At 48.0% G+C, this 17,211-nt stretch overlaps 1 protein-coding gene across 6 annotated transcripts in view; it reads left to right on the top strand.

The window, feature by feature from the left end:
• The window catches only part of LOC140398211 (calpain-3-like), a 216,282-nt gene that overhangs the window by 102,132 nt on the left and 96,939 nt on the right, over window positions 1-17,211 (top strand). For 4 of the 6 annotated variants that reach the window (XM_072486655.1, XM_072486601.1, XM_072486609.1 and 1 more), the window contains 4 exons: window positions 1,238-1,375; window positions 7,119-7,202; window positions 10,504-10,589; window positions 14,156-14,233. In XM_072486655.1, coding sequence (XP_072342756.1) covers window positions 1,238-1,375; window positions 7,119-7,202; window positions 10,504-10,589; window positions 14,156-14,233 — 386 coding nt within the window. The remainder of the gene's footprint in view (window positions 1-1,237; window positions 1,376-7,118; window positions 7,203-10,503; window positions 10,590-14,155; window positions 14,234-17,211) is intronic. The other 2 variants (XM_072486618.1, XM_072486628.1) reach the window with 1 other exon arrangement.

Below are 17,211 nucleotides of genomic sequence, written 5' to 3'. Positions count from 1 at the left end.
ACATCCCCATCCCTTTTCCTACCTATGTCGTTGGTACCTATGTGGACCACGACTTAGGGCTGCTCCCCCTCCCCCTTAAGGATCCCGAAAACACAATCCAAGACATCGCGGACCCTGGCACCTGGGAGGCAACACACCAACCGCGAGTCTCTCTCGTTCCCACAGAATCTCCTATCTATCCCCCTAACTATAGAGTCACCAATGACTAATGCTCTACTCCTCTGCCCCCTTCCCTTTTGAGCAACAGGGACAGACTCTATGCCAGAGACCTGTACCCCATGGCTTACCCCTGGTAAGTTGTCCCCCCCAACAGTATCCAAAGTGGTATACTTGTTACTAAGGAGAACGGCCACAGGGGATCCTGTACTGACTGCTTTCTCCCAGCCCCTCTCACCGTCACCCATCTGTCTTTATTCTTTGGAGTAACTACATCCCTAAAGCTTCTATCTATGACTACCTCTGCCTCCCGACGTTCATCCAACTCCATCTCCAGTTCCCTAACACGGTTTCTGAGGAGCTGGAGATGGGTGCACCTCCCACATATGAAATCAGCAGGGACACTGACGGTGTCCCTCACCTCAGACATTCTGCAGGAGGAACATTGCACTGCCTTCCCTGCCACCCCCTCTAGATAAAACAAGAAGAAAGAAGAAAAAAAAAAAGAAAAGAAGAGCTTACCTTATATTCACTAAACCCCTTAGGTTAGCGAGGTGGAAGGGTGGGGGACACTACACGTGTAGTGTCTCGGGTTTGGCAACCGCCCAACTTATATACAGAACCTACCTGATTCCCAAGCTGCACTCCGGCTCCTTCTCTCTCTCCCGTTCCCGGAAATGAAGGCCGCTAGAATCTGGGGGTAAGTTTAAACACTTACCTGCTTCACAAGCTGCACTCCGGCTCCCTCTCTCTCTCTCCCGCTCCCGGAAATGAAGGCTGCTGGAACCTGGGAGTAAGTTTAAACACTTACCTGATTCCCAAGCTGCACACCGGCTCCCTCTCTGTCTCCCGCTCCCGGAAATCTTTCTGTTTCTGTTGATTTTTCCCTTTATGTCTGGTATCTTTCCTTTAATTTCTTGTCCTGTTTTTCTCTCTCTCATGCTTTTGTGTGCTGCCTCTCTTTTATATCAAACTGTCTCACTCGCTCTGTGTCTGTCTGCCCATCTCTCTTTGTCTCTCTCTGCTATTCCCCACTGCTCTTCTGTTGTCTGATACCCTGATATGCTCTCTAAAATTCCAGGAAGGTCTGTTTCGTGGGACAGGTATCACCCCACAAGCACAGATTCAAAGGTTTCTGCTTAATGCTGTAATTGCTCCGGATAGATCTAAGTCCAAAGTTGGTGATCAGAGCAAGAATTTGGATGACATTCCTACCAGGGTTTGTATTGCAATAGAAGTGGTGATTTGAGGCAATTAATGATTGCACCTGCAATGCATGCTGGCTAACTGGTATGGCTAACTATCCTGGATAATCAGGAACTCAGCACAGTTACACAGTGAGTAAACCGTACCCAGCTGAACGAACAGGCATTCTGCACAGTTCCAGCTCTTGGTCTGGAGCCCTGTAGGTAAAGGCACCTCAAGCACAAATCTGGTGTTCTTGATTAACAAAGGGATCAGTGGCTCTGGGGAGAAAGCAGGAGAATGGGGATGAGGAACATTTCAGCCATAATCGAATGGCAGAGCAGACTCAATGGGCTGCACAGCCTGGGCGTCATTCTCCGACCCCCCGCCGGGTCGGAGAATGGCCGTTGGCCGCCGTGAATCCTGCCCCCGCCCCCGCCGAAGTCTCCGGTACCGGAGATTGGGCGGGGGCGGGAATCGGGCCGCGCCGGTTGGCGGGACCCACCGCTGGATTCTCCGGCCCGGATGGGCCAAAGTCCCGCCCAGAAATTACCTGTCCCGCCGGCGTAAATCAAACCTGGTATTTACCGGCGGGACCAGGCGGCGTGGGCGGGCTCCGGGGTCCTGGGGGGGGGCGTGGGGCGATCTGACCCCGGGGGGTGCCCCCACGGTGGCCTGGCCCGCGATCGGGGCCCACCGATCCGCGGGCGGGCCTGTGCCGTGGGGGCACTCTTTCCCTTCCGCCTCCACCACGGCCTCCACCATGGCGGAGGCGGAAGAGACTCTCCCCACTGCGCATGCGTGGGAAACTTTCAGCGGCCGCTGACGCTCCCACGCATGCGCCGGGAAACTGACAGCGGCCGCTGACGCTCCCGCGCATGCGCCGCATTTTCGCGCCAGCTGGCGGGGCAACTAACGCCATTTCCGCCAGCTGGCAGGGCGGAAATCCCTCCGGCGTCGGCCTAGCCCCTCAATGTTGGGGCTAGGCCGCCAAAGATGCGGAGCATTCCGCACCTTTGGGCCGGCGCGATGCCCGTCTGATTGGCGCCTTCTTTGGCGCCAGTCGGAGGACATCCCGCCGTTGGGGGAGAATTTCGCCTTCTGCTCCGCTATCTTACGGTCTTACAGTGTGTAAGCCTTGCCCTGTTGACTGAATAGAAATTGCGTAGTTACATAATGGGTAATCCTACCGCTATTGAATTAATTGGAACTCTGTACAGTTAATGCTGAATAAACGAGGGGATAGATTTCTTCCACTGTTGTCCCAATCTGACATTTGGCGGAGGTTTGATACAACCTCAGAGAAGCATCTGAAATGGCTAAATTACAGCTGGAGATACAAAGAATCCTTGGAGACATTTTATTCCAAGCATCATGCCCACTGCTTACATCTCAACTGTGTGGCTCTGACTAAAATCTTTGATTTGCAAAACCAAAACACATGGCTAGATCTTAATTTTATTTAGATGAAGTGGCATTCCAAATCACTGCTAATTTTACAATAAGAAGCATTCTGTACTGGAATGGCAAAATGCCGTGCTGACACTGATTGACACACAGTTGGTGGCAATTCAGTGGGCGGGATTCTCTGAGCCCATGCCGGGCCGGAGAATCGCCAGGCTGGGTGTGAATCGCGCGACACCGCCCCGATGCCGATCCGCCGATTCTCCAGTGAGCAGAGAATTGGCGCCGGCGCAGCGGCGGTTGGGGGCCGCTCGATGCGGCCCCTCCCGGCGATTCGCCGCCCGGGATGTGCTGAGCAGCCACATATAAAATCCGAGTCCCGCCGGCACCGTCCATGTATGGTCTTACCCAGCAGGACCGCGGTGTGCATGCATCGGGGGGCAGTCTGGTGGGGGGAGGGGGTGGGGGGTCCGATCCCGGAGAGGGGCCTCCACTGTGGCCCGTCCGGCATTGGGGCCTACCAATCGGCGGGCTGGCCTCGGGCTGGGGGTCTCTTTTGCTCCGCGCCAGCCCATGTAGCCCTACGCCATGTTGCGTCGGGGCCGACGGGGAGAAGGGAGCCACTGCGCATGCGCGCATTGGCGCCGGTCGCACTGCGTATGCGCAGACCCGCGGCGCCCATTTGACGCCGGCATCGGCAGCTGGAGCGGCGTGGGTCACTCCAGTGCCATGCTGGCCCCCTGTAGGAGTCAGAATCGCTGCTCTTGAGGGCATGTTGACGCCATTGTGAAACGCAGCGGTGTTTACAACGGCGTCAACACTTAGCCTCAGGATCAAAGAATCCTGCCCAGAGTGTCCAATGAATCCCGATTAAAGGCATTTTCTAACATTTCAAGATAATAGAACTCTTATGTCAGCCTATTTTTACCTTGCACCCCAGTTTTAAATGTGTGTCATTTGTAGTTGCTCCGAGCCCAGTTGCACAGCATGATGGCAAAAGCCACCAACTCTGTTTGGTGGCAGCTTGAGTTCTCAGCTTTGTTGAGCTAACAGTGGAAGTGCAGTAAGAAGTCTTACAACACCAGGTTAAAGTCCAACAGGTTTGTTTCGAATGCATACACTCATCCAGGATCTGCTAAAGGTGCTAATGAGATGTTTACAAGCCTGAATGTGCCTAATTGCCATTTTATGCCTCACACCTGGCTGGAAGGCTGTGCTGAAATATTTGAGGTAACCTTTAACTCCATCAATTATTGATTAAAGTGCTTTTCTTAAAAATTGATAGGGATAAAATTATAAATGCCTCAATAAAATATGTTCTAAAAGAACATATCTAAAAGAAAGACAGGGAGGAAAGACAAGGAAAAGAAAAGAAAATAATCTTTTTGGTCACAAGTAGGCTTACATTAACACTGCAATGAAGTTACTGTGAAAATCACCTAGTCGCCTCATGTTCAGGTGCACAGAGGCAGAATTCAGAATTCTCAGCTGGTATGGGAATTGAACCCGCGCTGCTGCTGGCCTTGGTTCTGCATCACTAACCTGCTGTCTAGCCCACTGAGCTAAACCAGCCATAACCCAAGGAAGTGGATGGCAGGGAGATGTGCTTGTTTTCCTTAAGTGTCCTGCACAAGAATGGGAATACCTGCATGCCAGCACGATGCATGTTGCTTTCCTACACACAGGGCTACATGGCACAAATTACTGTGCTCTTGTGAGGCGGTGTTGGAGTGCTCACACAGCAGTTCAGTGCAAATATGTCATTGGTTCAAGTTTATTCCCTTGCATCTCCAGAAAATGTGAGGCATGGGGTTTATAGGTTTGGTAGAAAGTGAGAGGCAGGGGGGTTGCAGAAACCAAGTGAGGTTAGAGAAAAACTTTATCCGCCACTTTTCCTCCGCCCATGGTGAATAGTTGTTTTTCAGTTTGGAGATGTGCTTATAGTGGAGTTCCCCAGTGGTCAGTGTTGGGACCTTTGCTCTTCCTCATAGATATTAATGACCTAGCCTGTGGTCTTCAGAGCATGATTTCAAAATTTGTAGATTATATGAAGATTGGAAATGTTGTCAACTGTGATGAGGATAGTCATGAACTTCGAAAGGACATTGATGTATTGGTGGATTGGGCAGACATGTGGCAGATGAAATTCAATGCAGAGAAGTGTGAAGTGATTCATTTTGGCAGAAAATGTTAGATCCAAGGTGATCAGCCACACATAGACCGCAGGTTAGAGCACAGAGAGATTTATTATTACTTACTGTCAAATCACCACCACTCCCGGAGGGTCACTTTCTCCGACCTGCACCCAGGTCGGGGTTTTTATACTCGAGGGGCTACACCTGTGAAGGTGAAAGCCCTGCCCCTTTACCGGGGCCCCGCCGGATCGGAGAATCCCCGGGGGGCGGCGTGAACCCCGTCCTGCCGCTCTGATGCCGGCTGCCGTATTCTCCTATGCTGTTTTTTGGGCGGGGATCACACCGCACCAGTCGGGGGCCATTGGTAGCGGCCCCCCCGGCAATTCTCCGGGCCCCGATGGGACGAGCGGCCGTTGGTTTCTGGCCGGCGTGGATTGGACATTGTCCCACATGGCGGAACCTGGCTGGTAGGCCAGCTGGTGTGGTCCTCGGGGAGGATCCGGACCCGAGGGGGGCCCCACGGTGGCCTGGTCCACGATCGGGCCCCACTGATCTGCGGGCGGGCCTGTGCCGTGGGGACACTCCTTCCTTCCGTGCCGGCCCCTGTAGGGCTCCGCCATGGCCGGCGCAGAGAAGACCCCCCCCCCCCTGCGCATTCGCTAGAATACACTGGCCGGTCTGCGCATGCGCGGAACCACGCCGGCGGTTCTGCGCATGCGCTAACTCGTGCCGGCCCTTCGCCGCCGATTGGCATGTCGCCAACCCCACCGGCGCCTCTAGCCTCGGAAGTGTGGAGTGGTTCACGCCGCTTTTTGCACAGGCATCGGGCCATTGCGGGGATTCGGGAGAATGTCGCCCCAGATTCCCCGGTGGGCACGGGAAACCTGATGGTTCATATCCTGTGACCTCCACTGGGGTTATAACAGAAGAACATGGAGATGAAATTAAGGGAGAAATTCTAAAGGAGCTGCAGGTCAGAGAGACCTCGGTGTACATGTACATAAGTCATTGAAGGTGGCAGGACATGTTCAGAGAATAGTTAGTACAGCACATGGTAACCTAGGTTTTATTAATAGTCACTGAGTACAAGAGTAAGGGGGTCATGTTGAACTTGAATAGGACATGAGTTGGCCTCATATGGAATACTACATCCAGTTCCTGGCACCATACTTGAGAAAGATGTGAATGCATTGGAGGATGTACAGAGAAGATTCACAAGAATGATTCCAGGGAATCAACTATAGCTATGAGGATAGATTAGAGAAGTTGGGACTATCTTCCTTGGAGAAAAGAAAGCTGAGAGGAGACTTGCTAGTGGTTTTAAAGATCCTTAGGATTATGAACAGGGTAGGGGAGCAACTATTCCCACTCAAGAGAGCATCAAGAACTAGAGGGCACAGATTCAAAATAATTGGCAAAAGGAGTAAAACTGATGTGAGGAAATTTATTTTCACCCAGACGGTGGTTGGAGTTTGGACTTAACTTCCTGAGAGGCTGGTGGAGGCAGGTTTGAACAAGGAATTTAAAAAGGAATTGGATTCCTTTCTGAAAAGAAAGAATGTTCGAGGTTATGGGAATAACGCATGGAAGTGGAACTATGCAGAATGCCCTTTCAGAGAGCCAGTGTATCGTCGATGGGCTGAATGGCCTCCTTCTGAACTGTAAAGGTTCTGTGATTCTGCTGATTCACACTGGGATACAGGTTGTTGGCCAATGGCAGTTGGGGTATGGATCTTTGGGGATTAATAATTAGTGAGAGGTGGCTAGTTGTTGAGAGGAAGGAGTATTTCACAGTAGCCCATCCCTGTCCTGACATGAAGTCCACATGTTGGATAACACTGAAAATCAAGAAGCTTGGTTCACACTTTCTATCATTAACATAGGTGCAAATAAACTAAATGGGGGGTAGCGTGGTTCTGCCCCAGCAGACATCATACAGGGCAAGGAACAAAATCAGCTCTCCTGGCTTGCACAGCTGAACTATCTGTTGGATAAACTCCATCGGGAGTTTGGCTAGGGAAGTGGTGGGCAGGGGGACTGGGCGGGGGGACCTCAATATATCCCTGGAATGAAAGGATAATTCCTACTGACTTTCCGTCATTACCCAGAAATTAGGTCATAAAAACAGACAGGCATAAGCCAAGTCAGATTGTAGAAAGGCTTTATCGCTCTACGCAGCTAACTGTGAAGCAGTGTCACACTATCAGCACAATCTCACTGATGCTTTTGTTTCAACAGTCTTTTGTACCTCTGCAGTTCGAGACACGGACTGCCAGTGGCCTGGTCAAAGGTCACGCGTACTCTGTGACCAGTGTGGATGAGGTAAGGTTTAAAATCTGGCCATTGATTAATTTGACTTGAAAAGTTGTGGAGTAGGTTCACGCAAGAGTAATAAGGGAAGTTGAGCAAGGTGGATGCTGGAGTACAGGAAATGATTGTGGGGTATACTAGGGTTACAGGGATACAGGAAGCGATTGTGGGTGGCGTACTGGAGCGCAGGGTTTGACTAAAGGGAAACCTGGAACACATGGAGTGGTTGTGTGGGTATACAGGAAGTAATTGTGGGGGGAATATTGGGGCACACATAATGATTGTGTATTTCTGTTTATCCCAAAAAAGGTTCCGAAAACTTAATAGTGAGACCAAAGTCAACATAGATTAGGTAGAAATTTGGGTGCTGATAAACAGATATGATGCACATTAATCTCTACCCCAGCATGTTTTTATTTTTATGTATGGTGTGCACATATGAATTAAGATCAGGAGTAGGCCACTCGGCCCCTCAAGCCTGCTCATTTCAACATTGTGACCAGATTGACAGGTTAAACGGGAATTGATCATTTTGGACTTTTCCAATTTTTTGATTTCAAAATGAAATTATCCTCAACGGGACCTGCTCTGTGTTTTCTGCTTGGTTGATTATTTTTCTGTGGCAGTCATATTAATAATTAAAAAACATCCAGGATTGTATGTGCTTAAATGTGCTGTGCTTGATGGAAATGGATGATTATTAAGTCAGTCAGGACTTAGATTTTAAGATTTGAAAGCAAAATATTTGGTTTGCATTTGAGGTTTCATAGGACCCTGATTGTTTACACTGATTCCTATTAATTTTAAGTTGATGTATTCCAATGAAATTGGGAGGATACTGTCATGATATCCACATCAGCATATCATGGTGCAATCACACACACACTGATGGACAGGTAGTTGGACCAACCAACACACACATAACATCGCAGCCAATCACCAGTGAGAGCACACGCACTATAAAACAGGGAACACCACAGTTCCCGCTCATTCTACCAGGAGATAGCTCAGAGCACAGAGCTCACAGCGTGCCACTCAGACATAGACCATGTGCTGAGTGCCTCACTAAGTTAGTGATAGGGCTGGGTCCACAGGTTAGCTGGTGAAGCACGTACCCAAGCCAGCAGTTAGTAATTGTCGTTGTTAAGACAATAAAACAGAGTTGTACCATCTACAGCCGTGTTGGATCATTTGTGCATCGGAACACCCAACACGACATGATACCAGTAGTGGAAGCTAACCAGCGACTGTGAGACCTGCCGGCACCCTTTCAGAAATCCGCCATCCTGCTCCATGGAAAACATCGGCCCGCCGCAGCCACTCCGAATCGCTGGCAATCTTGGCGTAAACTGGAAGTTGTGCAAAGCGCTTCCAGCTCTTCCTAGAAGCCACAGACAGGGAGAATGCATTGGACACCAGGAAGATCGCCCTCCTCTTCTCCACGGCGGGGCAACACGCCATCCACATCTATAACTCCCTGGCATTCGTGGAAGGCGAGAACAAAACAAAATATAAGACTGTGCTTCTGAAGTTCGAGGAACACTTCAGCGTGGAAGTCAATGAGAGCTTCGAGAGGTACCTCTTCCAGCAGCGCCTGCAGGGTAAGGATGAGCCTTTTCAATCTTACTTGACACACCTCCGTATCCTCGCGCAGTCCTGCGGCTATGAGGCCACCTCCGACTCCATGATACGGTATCAGATAGTTTTTGGGGTCATCTCGGACACCCTACACCAGCAGCTCCTTAAAATAAAGCACCTCACCCTAGCGACTGCCATCGAGACCTGTGTCCTCCATGAGAACGCGACCAGCCGGTACTCCCAAATCCAGGCGGCCGAAACAGCACGTCACGGGTCCTACGAGGCTGAGCGGGTCCAGTCGATCGGGTTCCTCCCGGCCCGCGGCCCGGACGAGGGCAGCCATTTCACGTGCTTTCCGAGGCCTCCCGCGCTTGTACGCGCCAAAAGAGGGGACGTTGCGCAGAGGGACGTGATGCGCAGGCGCGCTCTACGCAGGACCACACCGCGCCTGTGCGGTGGCGCAACGAACACCATGATGTCACGACGGGCGGCAACTGTGGCTGCGCCCACTTAAAGCGGCAATGTCCGGCCAAAGCGCGACAATGCCTCCGCTGTGGCAGGATGGGCCACTACGCTGCCTGCTGTCGAGCAGCTCAACCTGCCAACTCCCAACAATTCCGCCAGCCTCGCAGGGACGTGCGGGCAATTCAGCCCCCCTACACTGAGTCATATCCTGATAGTATGCAGACCAGCGATACCGAAGACAGGGAGCCCTTCTGCGTTGCAGTAATCCACAAGAACCGGGTGTCCCCAAGTTGGAACCACCAGCCGCTGCCAGTGCACAGCATTGATCCGGGCGATGAGTGGTGTGCCACCCTAACGGTCAACCCGAAATCGTCGCCCACCTGAGAGACTTGACTTATGAGCCTGTTAGCACATTGGACTCACTGAATTGTTTTACAGTACTGTTAACGAGTTTCTTTTCTTGTCGTTCATTGTTCCAGAAGTTTTCTCTCGTCGTTTGCTGATTGCATTTGTTCTGTTATTGGTACAACCTCGTTGCTCTGTTGCACCTGACACCTTCCTCTGTATATAGTTTAGCCTCATGTACATGTTGTAAATATTGCACACACATACTCAGATGCACTCAGTACACATTTTTATTTATTAGCATGTTGGCACATATCCTTGTGAAAGGGGGGGATGTCATGATATCCACATCAGCATATCATGATGCAATCACGCACACACTGATGGACAGGTAGTTGGACCAACCAACACAATCACCAGTGAGAGCACACGCACTATAAAACAGGGAACACCACAGTTCCCGCTCATTCTACCAGGAGATAGTTCAGAGCACAAAGCTCACAGCGTGCCACTCAGACATAGACCATGTGCTGAGTGCCTCATTAAGATAGTGATAGGGCTGGGTCCACAGGTTAGCTGGTGAAGCACGTACCCAAGCCAGCAGTTAGTAATTGTTGTTCAGACAATAAAACAGAGTTGTACCATCTACAGCCGTGTTGGATCATTTGTGCATCGGAACACCCAACACGACAGATACTTGTGAATAATTTTATATTCACAAAATGCACCCATTTTGGGTCAAAATTCTGGGTGCAAAATGCTCCTTTTATTACATTAAAGGTGCTGCATAAGAATAAGTTGTTATTATGCCCACAAATGAAACTCCTCGTGGTTGTGGTTGGCTATGTACAGTTCAGTTTTGTATGTTTGTGTTTATTAATCTCTGAATATCATCCATAAATAACAATGATAATTTTGCCAACAGGTCACTTATAAAAGTCAGAAGGTGAAATTACTGCGTTTGAGGAACCCATGGGGAGCAGTGGAATGGAATGGGTCCTGGAGTGACAAGTATTTTTTTTTTCTGAACATTTCAAATATGTATATTGTGGACCTTTGCTTTGAGCTGCCTTTATCTTCATCATGATCCAGATATACATTTGTCCCTCCAGAGCCTGGGCGCATCCTGTTTTCTTTTTGGTGGGTGCGCCTTAAGTCACCTTGGACATTCTTTCTGTACCTCCCACCTTAAACCCCCTCCACCTCTTATCTCCATTACTGAAAAAGCACCGTAAAACCCACCACCTCTCCTCTTTTTCTATTACTGATTAAAACGTATTTCTCCTCTGTGAAGAACCCAAACATGTTTCATGGATTAAAGGTATTGTACAAGATTTGTACAAGTATTGTGCAAGTACAAATAGTTGTCGGCCAGAATCACCCATTGAGCACTTTACCCATCTCTCCTCAGAGACGTTACAGATTGGGTTCAGTTTCTTCCTGCTTATTGCAGCTCAGATTAGGGGGGACATTTTTGTTCCCGAGTCAGGTACACAAAGTTGGGAAATTTTCACATACCCGACTTGATAAAAACGGCTCTGAACTACTGGATTTTCATTCTGGGAGGGCTAAGTGAAATCAGGCCCCCCGCTCCGAGAAACAGTGTGGAGGCAGTCACAGGGGCTGCCGGCTGCTGGGTGCCGAGGCGGGTTGCAATAAGGCCAACCTCAGTGCTGTGGGACTTTGCCCTAGTTGTGATAAGAAGAGTCAAACAAAAAGAGTCACACACCCTCACCTTCACACATACTGCATGCCCCATCCATGCCCCCTCATGCCCCACCCATCTTCCATACCCCTCTTATCCTCCATAGCAACCTGAACGCTTCTACCCTCCTGTCATAGCCCTTTATAACAACCATGCCAGCTTAGTGCCAACTCATGCTAACACATGCCCACCACTCATCACCCTCTGCCCTTATACCAACCCTGCCAACTCAGCCAGTATCCACAAGAACCATGCTAATATGAAAATAATTACAATTCTAAAAATCTATCTCAAGCTTCACTAATTTAAAAAAATTATCGAATCGATAAAAGTCCATTCAACACATTTTAAAATCCCTTCAAATACTTAATCCCTTGTAAAACCAACCATTTTTACACATAGCCCCACATCAGAAACAGCTATTCTCTTTATACCCACTTGGAGCTGTCAAACAAACTGTGGTCCACTGTGATAATGGAAGGTTGTGGAAGCAATCAAACAGCACTAATCCATACTGTTAACACTCAGGATTATGTCAACAAACAGCTAATGAAATTGCAAGCATCTACTTTTTTTTCAACTGCAGGCTGTTTTTCCCCCCAAAGAGCAGATGATTTAAATGACTTGATAGTTCCACACACTGTATCCAGTTCATAAAAAATCAGGACTTGCCATCTGTGTCATTCTCTCTCTGTGGTACTGGTCTGTAGTTTGCTCTTAATCAAGGCAACAATGTCATTCCTGATAAGTGCTTTTTGGTCCGTTGATGTTAATCATAGCTGAAGTAAAGAATGGAGGTATTCCTTGTGTAAATGCACCATACAAGTTTTATCCCATTGATACAAACCAGGAAAGTCCCAGATTTGATCCCGGGCCTGGTACTGAGTCTACTGATGTCAGCAACTATAGCAATAGAAGTCTCCATCTGATGTCAGTCTGAGTTCCTGCTTCTGAACATGATCCAGTGACCCCTGTGGAAATAGGAGAGTCGAACCAATAAGATTTAGAGAGCAGAAGGAAGCCTTCTAGGAAGTGGAGAAAATTCCTCAGGGAAATTCAGGCATGCTCTTCCACTGGCTCTGTAATATTATAGTACAGTAAGCAAGCTAATCTAAGAACGTTTCAGACATAAATTTAGCTAATTTCAACTGGATTCTGCTGGTATCTCAGCATCCCAATCTATGGAGAAATGCAAGTAATTGTCAGAGCTTCCACCTCCGATCTGATATTAGTTGTTCCATTATTTCTGCATCTATCACCAGAAATTAGCTTTGCTTTGACAAATTCTGGTAAATACGAAGAACACATGCAGGAAATGCAGTGTACACCTGTGGATGAATATAGCCCTATTTTGAAACACTACAAAGAGGTGAATGAAATATGTACTTTTTCAGGTGGGAAAATACAGGACTTTGGAAGGTGGTAATGTTGGAAGGTGGTAATGCAGTTATAAATCTAGGGTCCATGCTTCTGTGCAGTACATCCCACTTAGCATTCTGACATTACAGTCCTTTCAGTTTGGTGTGTGCACAGAAGATCTAAAGTGGAACTGATTCAACAGTACAACAAGCTTGAGTAACATTTAAACAAGTTTTGATGAAATATTTCATTAAGGTTTAAAATTAATATTGAACAGCTTTATAAAATACCTGAACTGACTGAGCATATCTGTTAATAATAACTAAACATATCTGTGAGTAATAGAGTGCGTGACGGTAACTGTGATTAATATTTAAGATGGATATCACAGTATAAGTGTTTGATTTCAGAATAGGTAAAGGACACTTTTTGATAAAAGGTAATTCTGTCGAATAGTATTGGTAATTAAGTGTTATAAATGTTGTTTATAGGTAGTAATGTGTCCCAATTGGCCATTTTATTCTTTGACTAGGGAAGGGAAAAGCCAGGTTTGGCTATCAGGTGCCCAGTGTCCATGCTGGAAAGCGCACCTTTACCCCTGTTTGGGTAAGACCATGATCAGGCTCATCTGTGATGCTCCTGGTGGTTTTTAAACTGTTAGCACATGAGTGGTGCATTCTTGAGTTGCGATACAACATGGAACATTACCCAAGCAGCTGCTCCAACGTCTTCCCCACATACGCACCAGCGTCCGATCCTTCAATTCCCTCCGGCAGACCCATGATCTGAATGTTCTGCCTCCGAGAACGATTTTCCAGGTCCACCATTTTCTCCAGCAGCCTCTTCTGCTGGTCACGCAGCATCCCAATCTCTGCCATCGAGGTGGACTGTTCCTCCTGCTCCCCCGCCTGCTCCTCCAACCTCTGGATCGCCTGTCCCTGGGCCGCCAGTCTCATCTCCACGCGGTCAACCACCGCCTTGAGCGAGTCCACCGCCCGGGCCAGGTCGTCCGCATTCTCCTTCCATTGTTGGGTGAACTTCTCATTCAAGAAGCTCACCAACTGGTCCATTGACCACTGAGCTGACAGGGTCCATAGGACCATATGGTCTTATGGTCTAAGAAGCTCACCAACTGGTCCATCAACCACTGAGCAGACAGGGTCCGATCCTGTTCGGCCGCCATCTCCATGTGGGTTGCCTGCTCCTCACTAGCCACCACCGCCTGATTTGTTCTTTTCCGATTACTTCTGGGTTGCAGCTCCATAAACTAGGGGTTCCTTTCTTCTGTTCTTGTTTCTACATCTTTCCTCTACAAAGTTCCTGCAACAATCCGGCGTAAAGGCCACAAAAGGTCCACCATGAGCGGGAGCTGCCAAACGTGCGACCGCTCACTCAATGGTCGCCACCGGAAGTCAACATGGAACATTACAATGGCAGCTCCTGCTTCTCATTTCCACACAGGGAGGTTTACGGGACTTTTCCAGTTTGATGAAGGAATTTCCTTTCCATCCAGGGCCCGAGAATGGTCTGAAATTGAGAAAATACAAAAGCAGCGGCTGCAACATCAAATGAAGGAAGATGGAGAATTCTGGTGAGAATAAGATCCTACTCCCTTATTTTCAAACACTCTGACTGTGAAATGGAAAGCTCATTTATGGTGGTAAACAGGGGGTGGAATGTAATTAGAAGAGCTCAGATCCTGACAATGGGACAGAAGTGGATGCCACTTCAGCTTACATGTCCGGAGTCACCATGCACTCAATCAGAATGCAAGTTGTAAGTGTATGCAGGGGCGGCATGTGGCACAGTGGTTAGCACTGGGAATACGACGCTGAGGACCCGGATTTGAATCCTGGCCCCGGGTCACTGTCCATGTGGAGTTTGCACATTCTCCCCGTTTCTGGGTGGGTTTAACCCCGACAACCCAAAGATGTGCAGAGAAGGTGGAATGACAACACTAAATTGCCCCTTCATTGGAAAAAAATATTTGGGTACTCTAAAAATTTTTTTTTTTAAAGTAAGTGCATGCAGCAGGCACATGTCCCATGCGCAATCATACGATGGGGAATCGCTCCCAGCAACCTGCCTCCTCATCAGCTATTGATGTTGGAGCGGCAGCTGGAGACACTGTGGAGCATCAGCGAGTCGGAGAGTATCATGGATAGCACGTATAGAGAGGTGGTCACACCGCAGGCTCAGACTCCGCAGGCAGGAAGGGAATGGGTGACCACCAGACAGAGCAAGGCAGGTAGTGCAGGAGTCTCCTGTGGTCATTCCCCTGCAGAACAGATATACCACTTTGGATACTGTTGAGGGGAATTGCCTCTCAGGGGAAAACATCAACAGCCAAACTTGTGGCACCACAGTTGGTTCTGCTGCAGAGGGGAGGGATGATAAGTGTGACAGTGCAATATTTATAGGGGATTCAATTGTAAGGGAAATAGACAGGCCTTTCTGTGGCCGCAATCGAGACTCCAGGATGGTATGTTGCCTCCCTGGTGCTAGGGTCAAGGATGTCTCGGAGTGGGGACAGGACATTCTGAAGGGGGAGGGTGAACAGCCAGTGGTCGTGGTACACATCGGTACAAACGACATAGGTAAAAAAAAGGGATGAGGTCCTAAAAGCAGAATACAGGGAGCTAGGAAGGAAGTTAAGAAATCGGACCTCGAAGGTAGTGATCTCAGGATTACTACTGGTGCCACGTGCTAGTCAGAGTAGAAATGACAGGATATACAGGATGAATACGTGGCTGAAGGGATGGTGTCAGGGGGAGGGTTTCAGATTCCTGGGGCATTGGGACCGGTTCTGGGGAGATGGGATCTTTACAAACTGGACGGGTTACACCTGGGCAGGTCTGGAACTGATGTCCTAGGGGGGCTATTTGCTAGAGCGGTTGGGGAGTGTTTAAACTAATGTGGCAGGTGGATGGGAAACGATGCAGAAACTGGGAAGGTAGTAAAACAAGGGCAGAAACAAAAGGCAGTAAGGGGGAAAATGTAAGACAGAGAAGCCATAGTCAAAAATCAAAAAGGGCGACAGTACAAGGTACAGTGACTGATGGGAGCTCAGTGAATAGGCTCAGTAATACTAAAAGGAATAAAACGGGAAGTAAAAACATAAATGGAAAGCGACGCGGCAGGTTGTTACATGAAGATATGGGTTCAACGACAAGGATAATTAGCAGAAACGTTAAGAGGAAAAATAACTTAGGAGAGGTTACTGATCAAGGTGTTAAGATTCAAAACAGAGGTATAAAAGCCAACATAAGTGTACTTTACCTGAATGCTCGTAGTATTCGGAATAAGGTAAATGAGTTGATGGCGCAAATCATCGTGAATGACTATGATTTAGTGGCCATTACTGAAACATGGTTAAAGGATGGTCACGACTGGGAGTTAAATATCCGAGGGTATTAAACTATTCAGAAGGACAGAGTGGATGGTAAAGGAGGTGGTGTAGCTCTGTTATTTAAGGATGACATCCGGGCAATAGTAAGGGATGACACCGGTGCTATGGAGGATAAGGTTGAATCCATTTGGGCGGAAATCAGGAATAGTAAGGTGAAAAAGTCACTGATAGGAGTAGTCTATAGGCCACCAAATAGTAACATTATGGTGGGGCAGGCAATAAACAAAGAAATAACTGATGCATGTAGAAATGGTACAGCAGTTATCATGGGGGATTTTAATCTACATGTCGATTGGTTTAACCAGGTCGGTCAACGCAGCCTTGAGGAGGAGTTGATAGAATGTATCCATGATAGTTTCCTAGAACAGTATGTAATGGAACCTACGAGGGAACAAGCGGTCCTAGATCTGGTCCTGTGTAATGAGACAGGATTGATTAATGATCTCATAGTTTGGGATCCTCTCGGAAGGAGATATCATAATATGGTGGAATTTAAAATACAGATGGAGGGTGAGAAGGTAAAATCAAACACGAGTGTTTTGTGCTTAAACAAAAGAGATTACAATGGGATGAGATGAGGTAGACTGGGAGCAAAGACTTTATGGTGAAACAGTTGAGGAACAGTGGAGAACCTTCCAAGCGATTTTTCACAGTGCTCAGCAAAGCTTTATACCAACAAAAAGGAAGGACGGTAGAAAGAGGGAAATCGACCGTGGATATCTAAGGAAATAGGGGAGAGTATCAAATTGAAGGAAAAATCATACAAAGTGGCAAAGCTTAGTGGGAGACTAGAGGACTGGGAAATCTTTAGGGGGAACAGAAAACTACTAAAATAGCTATAAACAAGAGTAAGATAGATTATGAGAGTAAACTTGCTCAGAATATAAAAACAGATAGTAAAAGTTTCTACAAATATATAAAACAAAAAAGAGTAGCTAAGGTAAATATTGGTCCTTTAGAGGATGAGACGGAAGATTTAATAATGGGAGATGAAGAAATGGCTGAGAAATTGAACATGTTTTTTGGGTCGGTCTTCACAGTGGAAGACACAAATAACATGCCAGTGACTGATGGAAATGAGACTATGACAGGTGAGGACCTTGAGATGATTGTTATCACTAAGGAAGTAGTGATGGGCAAGCTAATGGGGCTAAAAGTAG

The sequence above is a fragment of the Scyliorhinus torazame genome, chromosome 2 (assembly GCF_047496885.1).
Source record: "Scyliorhinus torazame isolate Kashiwa2021f chromosome 2, sScyTor2.1, whole genome shotgun sequence".
NCBI classification, from domain to species: domain Eukaryota; kingdom Metazoa; phylum Chordata; class Chondrichthyes; order Carcharhiniformes; family Scyliorhinidae; genus Scyliorhinus; species Scyliorhinus torazame.
Note: the sequence above shows the minus strand (reverse complement) of the source record. Positions and strands in the feature narration are given on the sequence as shown.